Source organism: Somniosus microcephalus, chromosome 9 (genome assembly GCF_052327205.1).
Source record: "Somniosus microcephalus isolate GS21.2 chromosome 9, FLI_Smic_1.0, whole genome shotgun sequence".
In the NCBI taxonomy this organism is placed as follows: domain Eukaryota; kingdom Metazoa; phylum Chordata; class Chondrichthyes; order Squaliformes; family Somniosidae; genus Somniosus; species Somniosus microcephalus.
In genome coordinates, this window is record NC_140995.1 from 3,180,868 (window position 1) to 3,193,261 (window position 12,394).

A 12,394-nucleotide genomic window follows, 5' to 3' on the forward strand; every position below is an offset into this window, starting at 1 on the left:
CCTACTGAATTTCCCTACATTACAACCGTGACTACACGCCAAAAGTACTTTATTGGCTGTGAGGCACTTTGGGACGTCCTGAGATCTGCAGTGTAATAAGAGTTTACTGTCTGTGGAAGGTTTCTGTCTTTCAGGGGAATATAAAGAGAAAAAAACTACTGAAAACTGGGAAAAAAATGTTGGAAATACATAGCAGGCCCATCAGCTTCTGAGAAGATATGTTAATGTTTTGGGCGCAAACCCTTAATCAGAAATGTTATATTTTTAAAACTCATTAAACCAAATAAATTATGTTTGTCTTTTTCAGGGCCTGTTCCAAAATTACTATCATTTGTATGACCTTTCGAGATCTGAAAACAGTAAACTGCACGAGCTGGTGGTTACGATGGTTCTAGATGGACAACCTCTTGATATGATGCAGCAGATGCTGCTAGTTGCTGTAGAACCACAAGACATATCCCCTAAGGCTGTTGTACAAGATGCTGTACAGAGAGTAATAACTGTACTAAGGTAGGTTTACAATCATGTACATGTTGGTGTTCTGAGTTAGCTAGCTCAAGTCAATTAATATTTCTGTACATGGTCCATTTTGCTGCCTTTACTCATTGGCCCAGAACAATTCTTGTAGTCTTTATTTGTTAATGCTGTACTGAATAATAGATCATTTGTATTAGAATAACATAGGATACAGGAGTTTCATCATTTATTTTTTAAATCTTGATTTTGCATTACTTCTCTGTAATCTGCATTGCGCCATTAATGTTGTTGATTTGCCTGTCCTTCGTTTGTTAAATTCTCCTGGGGATTTTAATTTTTCCACTTTCAGATGCCACTGAAATGCTCTATGACTAGAGGTAGTGCTGAGTTTAAACCAAAACAGTGTGCGTTCAGCTTTACTGTCAGAATTTGCTATTGCTTTCATAATCTATTTGCATTTAAATTAATACAAGAAGCTTTAAGCAAAGACTGGCTTAATGATTAAAATCTCTGAATACCTCCTTCTGATTACATGCTTGCTTTGCTTTGAAATCTAAAGGGAGAGTTACTGGGGACATAAACTTACCGGCCCAGAATTTGCGGTCAACAGCGAAGCAAAGGCGTTCGGCGTCATTCCGCCTTTGAAACTGACCGCAACTTTAGGATTTAGCGCATGCGCATGCGGAAATCCAGAAGTTGCGGCCTGTCATTGACGGCTCCGAAACAGGCAGCGCCATGCACCCCCTCCCCATGGAGCCGGCAATCTGTGTAATTGGCCAAATCAGGGAAATTGATAAACTTCGGCTCTTCCGCAGTATGTACGTTGTTAAATTCCCCACTAAAAGGTAGACCCAAAGGGATTGGGTGTAACTGGGGTTTTAACAGTGTTATTACTGTTAATCAAAGGTTAAGGGCCTGGAAAACTAATGAGTGGTTTTCATTACCTGTGTATATCACAGAACTCCAGAACAAGCTGCACCCCTAGCCAGTACAGCTACATCATTGGCATCTACCTGACAAATTGAAAATCTGCCCAGGTATGTCCTGTCAACAAAAAGCAGGACAAATCCAATCCGGCCAATTACCGCCCCATCAGTAAAGTGATGGAAGGTGTCGACAGTGCTATCAAATGGCACTTACTCACCAATAACCTGCTCACTGATGCTCAGTTTGGGTTCCGCCAGGACCACTCCGCTCCAGACCTCATTGCAGCCTTGGTCCAAACATGGACAAAAGAGCTGAATTCCAGACGTGAGGTGAGAGTGACTGCCCTTGGCATCAAGGCAGTATTTGACCAAGTGTGGCATCAGGGAGCCCGAGTAAAACTGAAGTCAATGGGAATCGGGGAGAAAACGCTCCACTGGCTGGAGTCATACCGAGCACAGAGGAAGATGGTTGTAATTGTTGGAGGTGTATAACTGTTACCTTGGGCCACCTTACAGTGCAGTAATGTTCAACTCTAGTCAGTAATCTAAAGTGCTATTTGAATATAATAAGATTTGTCAGCTCAGTCAGGAAACTGGAAGGGATACAGCCTTGGTTAGTAAAATGAGGAAAAATGATTGAATATTAAGTCCGTTGTTTGAATTGTTAAATAAAAAACCTGTGCAGATTAGAGCTTGAGTTTTAATCTCATTTCATGCTTTTGCTGTTATGCAAAAACTCCTGCATATCCGAATAAACAAAGTGCGATTTGTAACTCGGCAGACTGTGTTTTGCTGCCATTGACGAGCACACAGGCTAATTCAGCACTGCTGCCAAAAATGATGCTATAATTTCTGCACTTCCGCGATTCTTCCTACAGGTTGCGAAGGGCACATGGTATAAGGAAATGTAGCTTGCTGAAGTTGGCATTGTGCGAATTGGGTATTTGTACCTACTCCCCCAATTCAGCGATGCACACCCCTGGACTGCAAGGGTGTACTCTGAACATACCATTTTTGAATTGGTTCTTTTTATGTTCTGTTGTTTGATCCCATTGGGAACTGGCATGAGATTGAACAAGCTTATTTTATTATGAACTACCCAGGCAACAGAAGAAGGTCTATTGTTACATTTATTCAGGTTTAGACCCCAAGAGGAAAACAAATGATGTGCAGATCCTCTGTGCATGACACACACTTGTTCAGGCAGGCCTGACGGGCATTCAAGCAAATAACATTTGCCCAAAACGTTGCTGTTGCTGCCTGGGTTTGGACTGAGCAATGTTTTGGAAAACTAGTGCGCATGGGGAGGAGAAAGACCTACTGGTGGAGTTGAGAGTGGCACTTGCATGTGTTAATCATGACCGTCAGTACAAAGTTTTAGTTAGAAAGTAGCCCTGACTTGGGAATAAAAAAAAAAGTGCTGGTGTGGAGCAAATCTTAATGGATAGTTTTTATTTCCATTCTCGGGATCTGAACACCACTGGCAAAGCTGGCATTTATTATCCATCCCTGCCCTGTACAACCGAGTGGTTTACTAGGCCACTTCAGAGGGCAGTTTAGAGCCAACCACACAGGTGTGGGACTGGAGTCACACAGGCCAGAATGATGGCAGGTTTCCTTCCCTAAAGCCAGTTGGGGTTTTTAGAACAAGCCACTAGCTCATGGTCACTATTTTTTACTGATGCCAGCTTTTTATTTCCAGATTTCTTTTTAACTGAATTCAATTCTCAAACTGCCACGGTGGAATTTGAATTTGCGTTCTCTGGTTTATTAGTTCAGGACTCTGGATTACTGGTCCAGTAACATAACCGCAACACTACCATACCCGAATGATCCAAATTCCCATTAATAAATGGATAAATGAAATAGATAGTTCCGTTCACTTACCTCCATGTTTGTTGTTTTTAACAGTGGTGCCAGTGCAAATGTTCTAACAGAAAAGGATCCACTTCAGGTTCTTGAAGGTATTGTCAAATCAGTGCATTCCAACGTTGTGGATGGGTAAGTACATGTTTTACAGTAAAGATGCTGAGACACCCACAGGAAAAATGCTTTAACTTTACTCAACTATTGGAGAAAAAAAAATAAACTCTTCTTTGTAACTTAGGGGAAGGCTGGTATCTTCGGATGACCTCTTGACGTGGCTGAGACCTTTTTGCAGTGATGTAGATTTGCCTGTAAAACCTCGTATTTATGTTCTGCAAATCCTTGAACAGGCATTTCACCTCAGTGATGAGGACAGCAAGTTACTGGTGCTCTTCAGAACTCAGGCTGTTCTGAAAATGTGCTGGCCGGAGAGACAGGTAGCTTTTATCTACACATTGAGCAAATTTGTTGTCTGATTTGTAATTGTCTTAATAAAATTATTTTAAGGATGTAATCTGTTTTAACCTACTGTTTCCTTTTTTGAGCTAGTGCTTATACGTATATTATCTTGCAAAGTGAAGCAACAGTCAGTTAAAATAAATGATTTTTTTTTAACTTCACAGTTTCATAGAACTATTTTCTGCCCCTTTATAAATCTTACTATATGAATGTTATAGGGTATATGGAAATAAATGTTCCGATTATTCCGAGATGGATTTTTTGTAACCTGAAGCTAAAAGTGAACTCAACCCTGCTTCAAAATTGGCAAATTTAAATTGTTTACTCCCAAACACACACCTCTGCCAACTGTTCTGAACCATATGTTGCTCTGTAGCAGAAAAATTCATCTTGTAATAATGTGTCTGGGCAACTCGAGATTGCATGTCCCAGCAGTGCAGTCTGGGTCGTATTAAATCAGTGTCAGCAGACTGCTTGAGCTGTGCCATGTAACTTTTCATCAAAATTAGGCTCAAATAAATCATTTTTAATCAAAATGTTATAATAATTAACTTCTAACTTTTTTGCATATGTGCGTTGGATTTATTTCTTTTGGTATTCTCCAGATCTGAGATTCCCAATCTTCAATCTGTTACAGTGCAGCTAGTTAGCTTTTTTCCTTTGAAGTCATACTGCAAAATCAAGCCTACTCTCGATAACATTTTAAATAATTTTCTGTTCTGTAACTATTTGAGTTCATCAACATGCATATTTCTTCGGGATGTCTTTTTACTCCAACTGTAACTAGGCTTCACAAGTCATTGATGAGCCACGGAATGGAGGACTGGCACTTTAAAGGTGTAATTTCATTTTTCTTAAATCTGCGAAATCCAGCTTTGAAAACAAATAGACTTTTGTTGCCTGGTGCTTTAATTATAAGTCTGTTCCCTATTCCAACATAGAACACGTGCATTCATCCATTAAACCGGCACGGACTCAATGGGCCGAATGGCCTCCTTCTGTGCTGTTATGACTATGACTCTAAACTACATTTCTATCCGAGGTGACAAATCTGCAAACCTCCTCCATATACGGCCCGAGCTTTCTGGCTGCACACAGATTCTTTTTCAAGCTCTAAATCTGACACCAGACTCCCGTTCCAAATCTTTACATTGGTGAAATGTGCACAATATTTTACTAATGTAAATTTCTGCACAAACCATATAACTAATCCCATCTAGAACGGTACTAGTTGCAGGAAAGACATGCCCAGTGTATCTTGAGGTGAGATGCTTTCGTTCCATGGATCACTCCATGAACTTAGGTGGACTCTATAAGCAGTAATTAAATTTGTTCCACCTTTAGCTGGCCAGGCTTGACTGTTGAGCGCACATTGCCTGGAACTCAAACATATTGATGGAAAACAAACACCATAACTACTACCTAATCAAGCTGCTTAGTGTTCTTCGTAATACACCAGCTCAATGTCTACATGGTTGGTCACAGGAGTGCACGCTCTTTCTCCTACAATCTCTATCTCTCCTGTACACTTTCTCTCTCTCTCCTACTCTCTCCCTCCCCACTCTTTCCCTCCCCACTCTCCTCCACTCACGCTCTCTCTCCCTCTCCCTCCCCTGCGGTCTCTCCCCTACACTCACACTCTCTCTCTCTCTCTCTCTCTGGTCTAGTGATCAATAAGAGCAAGGCTCTGTGGGCAGAAAACTAGAATGTCGCATGGAGCACAGTCCTGTCCTGTCCTGTCATTGAATTTCCATGAATTGGAAGCTGGCACGCTGCCCAAGCTCCTAGATTCCCAATCACAGGTGGTGATGGTTGGTCTAAGAACATAAGAATTAGGAGCAGGAGTAGGCCACACGGCCCCTCGAGCCTGCTCCGCCATTCAATAACATCATTGCTGATCTTCGACCTCAACTTCACTTTCCCCCCGATCCCCATTCCCCTAGAGTCCAAAAATCTATCTCCTGTACACACACTCCAGCACTCACTCTCTCCTACAATCTCTCTCTCTCCTGTACACTTTCTCTCTCTCCTACTCTCTCCCTCCCCGCTCTCTCCCTCCCCACTCTCCTCCACTTGTGCTCTCTCTCTCTCCCCTACACACACTCTCTCTCCCTACACACTCTCCCCTACACACACACACACTTGCCTACACACTCTCTCACTCTCCCCTACACACACACACACTCTTTCTCCCCTACACACTCACCTACAATCTGTCTCTCCTACTCCTGCCTTCTATTTCTTTCTCTTTCCTATCTCTCCTACTCTCTCTCTCCTATTCTCTCTTGCACTTTCTCTCTCTCTCTCCTATTCTCTTTCCTATTTTCTTTCTCGCCTACTTTCCTACACGCTCTCTTTCCTACACTCTCTCCCTTTCCTATTTGTTCTCTCTCTCTGTCACATCCTGCAACAAAATGTCTCTTTACCCTTTTATTTTTCACTTGATAGTGCAAACCCTGGCCTGCTGGTTTCCACTGCAGGCTCTTGTGAAGGAGTACAAATCTCAGTGATCCTAATGGCAGTGTTATCAACAGTTACTGAGATTTGTGGGAGACTATGTAATCCTCTTAGTCAGGCTGTGTGTACATTAAAGAGAGTTTAATACTTAATTAATTTCTCGGCACTATAAATAAAAGTTTTCTTGATTCATGGTGGTGCTGGGAGATAAGCTAGCCCTTGCAGAATTTAAACTACTTCATTGAGGTAAACAGCATTTGAACCATAAGACGTAGCAGATGCTGAGTCGGTAATGAATAGTTAACAGAATTAATAATTTTAAGGTATTCAATTTGCAGGAGACTTGTAATCTTTATTTGACTGTTGATCTTGGAGACTTGCCTCAGCCACTAGAGGGAGAAAATGAGCTGCAAGAATTCCCTTGACGTTGCTTATCTATGTTCCTTTGGTTCTGTAATTTTCTAGTTACATGGTGCATGCATAATTACAACCCAGAAAACAGCCTGTTGGTTTAAAGCATTTGAAAACGGACTTTTTCTGCAGCCTTTATGATGAGTACATAAACTTCAGTTGTACAGCACGAGTTTAACTAGGAGCTCTGTTACATGAATTGATCTGTAGAAGTGATCAAATGTCACGAGCTATATGCAACGGACCACTAAAAGAACACAAAAGCTAAATACAGCGGATGCTGGAAATTTGAAATAAAAACAGAAAACGCTGGGAATACTCAGAGCTGGTCAGGCAGCGTCTGTGGAGAGAGAAACAGAGTTAACGCTTCAGGTCATAGAGTCATAGAGTTTTACAGCACAGAAAGAGGCCCTTCGGCCCATCGTGTCTGCGCCGCCCATCCATCCCTGTCCAGTCTAATCCCATTTTCCAGCATTTGGTCCATAGCCTTGTATGCAATGGCATTTCAAGTGCTCATCCAAATGCTTCTTGAATGTTGTGAGGGTTCCTGCCTCCACCACCCTTTCAGGCATTGAGTTCCACATTCCAACCACCCTCTGGGTGAAAAAGTTCCTCCTCAAATCCCCTCTAAATCTCCTGCCCCTTACCCTGAATCTATGCCCCCTTGTTATTGACCCCCCCACTAAGGGGAAAAGTTCCTCTTTATCTACCCTATCTATGCCCCTCATTATTTTGTACACCTCAATCAGGTCCCCCCTCAGCCTTCTCTGCTCCAAGGAAAACAACTCCAGCCTGTCCAGCCTCTCTTCATAGCTGAGGCGCTCCATCCCAGGTAACATCCTGGTGAATCTTCTCTGCACCCTCTCCAAAGCAATCACATCCTTCCTATAGTGAGGCGACCAGAACTGCACACAGTACTCCAGCTGTGGCCTCACCAGCGTTTTGTACAGCTCCATCATAACCTCCCTGCTCTTATATTCTATGCCTCGGCTAATGAAGGCAAGTATCCCATATGCCTTTTTAACCACCTTATCTACCTGCTCCGCTGCCTTCAGGGATCTATGTACATGTACACCAAGGTCCCTCTGACCCTCTGTACTTCCTAGGGTCCTACCACTCATTGTGTATTCCCTTGCCTTATTTGTCCGTCCAAAATGCATCACCTCGCACTTTTCAGGGTTAAATTCCATTTGCCACTTTTCCGCCCATCTGACCAACCCGTTTATATCGTCCTGTAGCCGGAGGCTTTCCTCCTCGCAATTTACCACCCCACCAATTTTCGTGTCATCTGCGAACTTACTGATCATACCTTTTACATTTTCATCCAAATCATTTATGTAGATCACAAACAATAAGGGACCCAGCACCGATCCCTGAGGTACCCCACTGGACACAGGCTTCCAGTCACAAAAGCAACCTTCGACCATCACCCTCTGCCTCCTGCCACTCAGCCAGTTTAGGATCCAACGCGCCAAGGCACCCTGGATCCCATGGGCTCTTACCTTCTTGACCAGTCTCCTATGCGGGACTTTGTCAAAAGCTTTACTGAAGTCCATGTACACCACATCCACAGCATTTCCCTCATCCACCCCACTAGTCACCCCCTCGAAAAATTCGATCAGATTTGTTAGACATGATTTACCCTTGACAAAGCCATGCTGACTATCCCCGATTAATCCTTGCCTCTCCAAGTGGAGATTAATTTTGTCCCTCAGAATTTTTTCCAATAATTTCCCCACCACAGATGTTAGACTCACTGGCCTGTAATTCCCTGGTTTATCCCTGCTACCTTTCTTGAATAATGGTACTACGTTAGCTGTTCTCCAGTCCTCTGGTACATCCCCTGTGGCCAGAGAGGTTCTGAAAATTAGTGTCAGAGCCCCTGCAATCTCCTCCCTTGCCTCCCACAGCAGCCTGGGATACATCTCGTCCGGGCCTGGGGATTTATCCACTTTTTGGCCTGCTTAAACCGCTAGCACCTCCTCCCTCTCGATGCTAATATGTTCAAGTATGTCACAGTCCCCTTGCCCGATTTCTATGTCTGCATCGTCTTTCTCCATAGTGAACACAGATGAAAAAAATTCATTTAAAACCCCGCCTACATCCTCTGGCTCTACACACAGATTGCCACTTTGGTCCCTAATGGGCCCTACCCTTTCCCTGGTTATCCTCTTGCCCTTAATATACTTATAAAACATCTTAGGGTTTTCCTTTATTTTGCTCGCCAGTGTTATTTCATGGCCCCTCCTCGCCCTCCTAATTTCTTTTTTAAATATGCCCCTGCACTTTTTATACTCCTCTAGGGCTTCTTCTGTCTTTAGTCTTTTGTAACTGCCAAAAGCCCCCCTCTTATTTCTAATGCATTCCTGTATATCCCTTGTCATCCAAGGTTCCCTTTGCTTGTTGGTCCCACCCTTGACCTTTACAGGAACATGTTGGCGTTGTACTCTCTCTATTTCCCTTCTGAAAGTCTCCCACTGTTTTGATGTGGATTTTCCGATAAGCAGCTGCTCCCAGTCCACATTGGCCAGATCCTGCCTTATCATATTAAAATCGGCCTTCCCCCAATTTAGAACCCTTATTTCCGGGCCGTCTTTGTCTTTTTCCATGACCACCTTAAATCTCACCGAATTATGGTCACTGTCGCCAAAATGCTCTCCTACTGACACTTCCACCACTTGCCCGGCTACATTCCCCAGAATTAGGTCCAGTACCGCCCCCTCTCTTGTAGGACTTTCGACATGTTGGCTCAAAAAGCTCTCCTGGATGCACTTTAAGAATTCTGCACCCTCTAAGCCTTTCACACTCTGACTGTCCCAATTTATATTGGGGAAGTTGAAATCCCCCACTATTATTACCCTATTATTTTCGCACTTCTCGGAGATTTGCCTACATATCTGTTCCTCTATCTCCCCCTGACTGTTTGGAGGCCTATAGTACACTCCCAGCAAAGTGCTTGCCCCCTTTTTGTTTTTAAGTTCTACCCATATGGCCTCATTAGAGGAACCCGCTAATATATCATCCCTCCTTACAGCAGTAATTGACTCCTTAATTAATATTGCAACACCCCCTCCCCTTTTACACCCCCCTCTGTCTCGCCTGAAGATTCTATACCCCGGAATATTGAGCTGCCAGTCCTGACCCTCCCTCAACCATGTCTCCGTGATAGCAACAATATCGTACTCCCATGTGTTCAACAACAACTTCAGTTCATCCACCTTATTTGCAAGACTCCTTGCATTAAAATAAATGCCTTCCAGCCCTGCCATATTCTCTTTTGCCTTCACATATTTGCTCTGCCTTCCCAGCTGACTTGTTTTTCCCTCTGTATTTGGCCGTAAATCCGCTCTGATGAAAGTTTCTTGGGCCACTGAAGATGCTGCAATAATTTTAGGCTAAAGACTATATGTTAATTGGAATTAGATTTCTTTTGCATGTACCAGTGCATCATTGGTAAAACTCAAACTGTGAACATAAATTTCTCAGACCAGCAGGCCTCTCCCCCAATTTGTGCTACATAAAGTGGTGTTTGATCGTCCTTAGAGTCCAATTAAAAGTCTCCGTAGAATTTGGAAGCTGGAAATTTAATTTCAAAGTCCCATCCTCATCCATTCTTTTCCTGGCCCTGATCCCCCAATGTCCTGGCTTGATTTCACTTATCTTGACGCTGGTCTATTTCACTCGCCAGTCTTAATTCTGATCCATTCCAGCCACATTTCAACACCATTTTTCCTCAAGTTTTGAGATTTTCACTATCCTACAACATTGAAAATGTTAAAGCTTTTCAGGAAAAATGCATCTCGGGTACAAAATTTCTCCCAACATTTTTGTTCAGTTCTCACTCTATAGCAGTTGCTGCATATTACCGTGGTTCAGGGGCACGCAGTCAGACGCTGGTTGGGTTCACGATGTTGAAAGTATCAGTAGGGTTAGAGTTGTATTCTTTCTCAATATTCCATGTACAGCAATGTCATAATAACGCCCATCAATGAACAGTCTAGAAATGGAAAACATTTTACGAAACGTGTCGTGGTGTTTTAGCAGTTCTGGAGGTTCTGTAGACCAAATAGATATGGAAACAAAGTATTAATCATTGAATTACATCTGGTCTAAAGCACAAAAACAGGCCATTCGGCCCAACTGGGCTATGCTGATATTTATGTTCCACACAAGCCTCCCCGCCCCCACCCCTCTTTGTCTAGCCCTATCAGCGCACTCTTCTACTCCTTCCCCCCTCATGTGCTTATCGAGCTTCCCCTTAACTGCATCTCCGCTATTCGCCTCAACCACTCCCTGTGGCAGTGCGTTTCACATTCTTGCCACTCTTTGGCGTTATTATTAGTAATTATCTTATACTCATGACCTCTAGTTTTGGTCTCCCCACAAGTGGAAACATTTTCTCACGTCTACCCAATCAAACCCTTTCATTATCTTAAAGATCGCTATCGGGTCACAACTCGGCCTTCTCTTTCCTAGAGAAAAAAAAAAGGCCCCTGTCTGTTCAATCTTTCCTGATACTTATAAGGTCTCTCGTTCTCCAATGAATGAAGCCAGTGAAAGACTTGTGTGCCAGAGCCCATTGAAATACGGTCTGAAATAATGGCACCCAAGGACCCCCAGACCCAGGTGACTGCCTCGGTCGGTGTAAGCCTTATTCTTACCTCCACCCTTTCCTTTGGTCTTTATTCCTCAGGCATCATATTCCCAAGCCGCTGGCACTGCCGTTCTCAGTCCAGCCACTAGGTGCTGTATGTAAAACTATGGGTTGACTCAGGTTTACACTGTGCCGAAGACATAGAAACATAGAAGATAGGAGCAGGAGTCGGCCATTCGGCCCCTCGAGCCCGCTCCGCCATTCAATGCGATCATGGCTGATCATCCAAATTCAGTACCCGGTCCCTGCCTTCTCCCCATATCCCTTGATCCCTTTAGCCTCAAGAAATATATCTAACTCCTTCTTGAATATATTTAATGAATTGGCCTCAACTGCCCTGTGTGGTAGAGAATTCCACAGGTTCACCACTCTCTGGGTGAAGAAATTCCTCCTCATCTCAGTCCTAAATGGCTTACCACTTATCCTTAGACTGTGACCCCTGGTTCTGGACTCCCCGGCCATCATCGGAATCATCCTTCCTGCATCTAGTCTGTCTAGTCCTGTTAGAATTTTATAAGTTTCAATGAGATCCCCTCTCATTCTTCTAAACTCTAGCAAATATAAGTCTAATCGACCCAATCTCCTCTCATACGTCATTCCGGCCATCCCAGGTATCAGTCTGGTGAATCTTCGCTGCACTCTCTCCATGGCAAGAACATCCTCCCTCCGATAAGGCGACCAAAACTGCACACAATACTCAAGGTGTGGTCTCACCAAGGCCCTGTACAACTGCAGCAAGACACCCTTGCTCCTGTACTCAAATCCTCTCACTATGAAGGCCAGCATACCATTTGCCTTCTTAACCGCCTGCTGCCCCTTCACCGATTATTTTCCCCAGGGAGATGAGTTCAGGAATAGAAAGTGTGGACAACCACAGTATACTAAATTGCAAGAAGTACAAGTAAATCGCTATTTCACCTGGAAGGGGTGTTTGGGGCCCTGGACAGTGGGAAGGGAGGAGGTAAAAGGGCAGGTATTGCATCTCCTGCGCTTGCACGGGAAGGTGCCGGCAATGTGAAAAAAGACATAGACTATTGTTTGGAATCTCTGTAGGTAAATACAGTTTAAAAAAAAAAAAAAAAGCTGTCGTCATGTGTGCATTTTATTTAATGCCACTGTGTTCACCTAGTTGATTTTAGAAGTA

The 12,394-nt window shown here is 43.5% G+C and overlaps 1 protein-coding gene across 2 annotated transcripts in view; it reads left to right on the forward strand.

The window, feature by feature from the left end:
* Positions 1–12,394, forward strand: part of nbas (NBAS subunit of NRZ tethering complex) — a 300,213-nt gene that overhangs the window by 238,562 nt on the left and 49,257 nt on the right. For both annotated transcript variants that reach the window (XR_015079464.1, XM_085996289.1), the window contains exons 46-48: positions 308–510; positions 3,315–3,404; positions 3,511–3,706. Coding sequence is in view for 1 of the 2 variants with exons in the window: in XM_085996289.1 (XP_085852415.1) it covers positions 308–510; positions 3,315–3,404; positions 3,511–3,706 (489 nt within the window). In the remaining variant the exon portion in view is untranslated. The remainder of the gene's footprint in view (positions 1–307; positions 511–3,314; positions 3,405–3,510; positions 3,707–12,394) is intronic.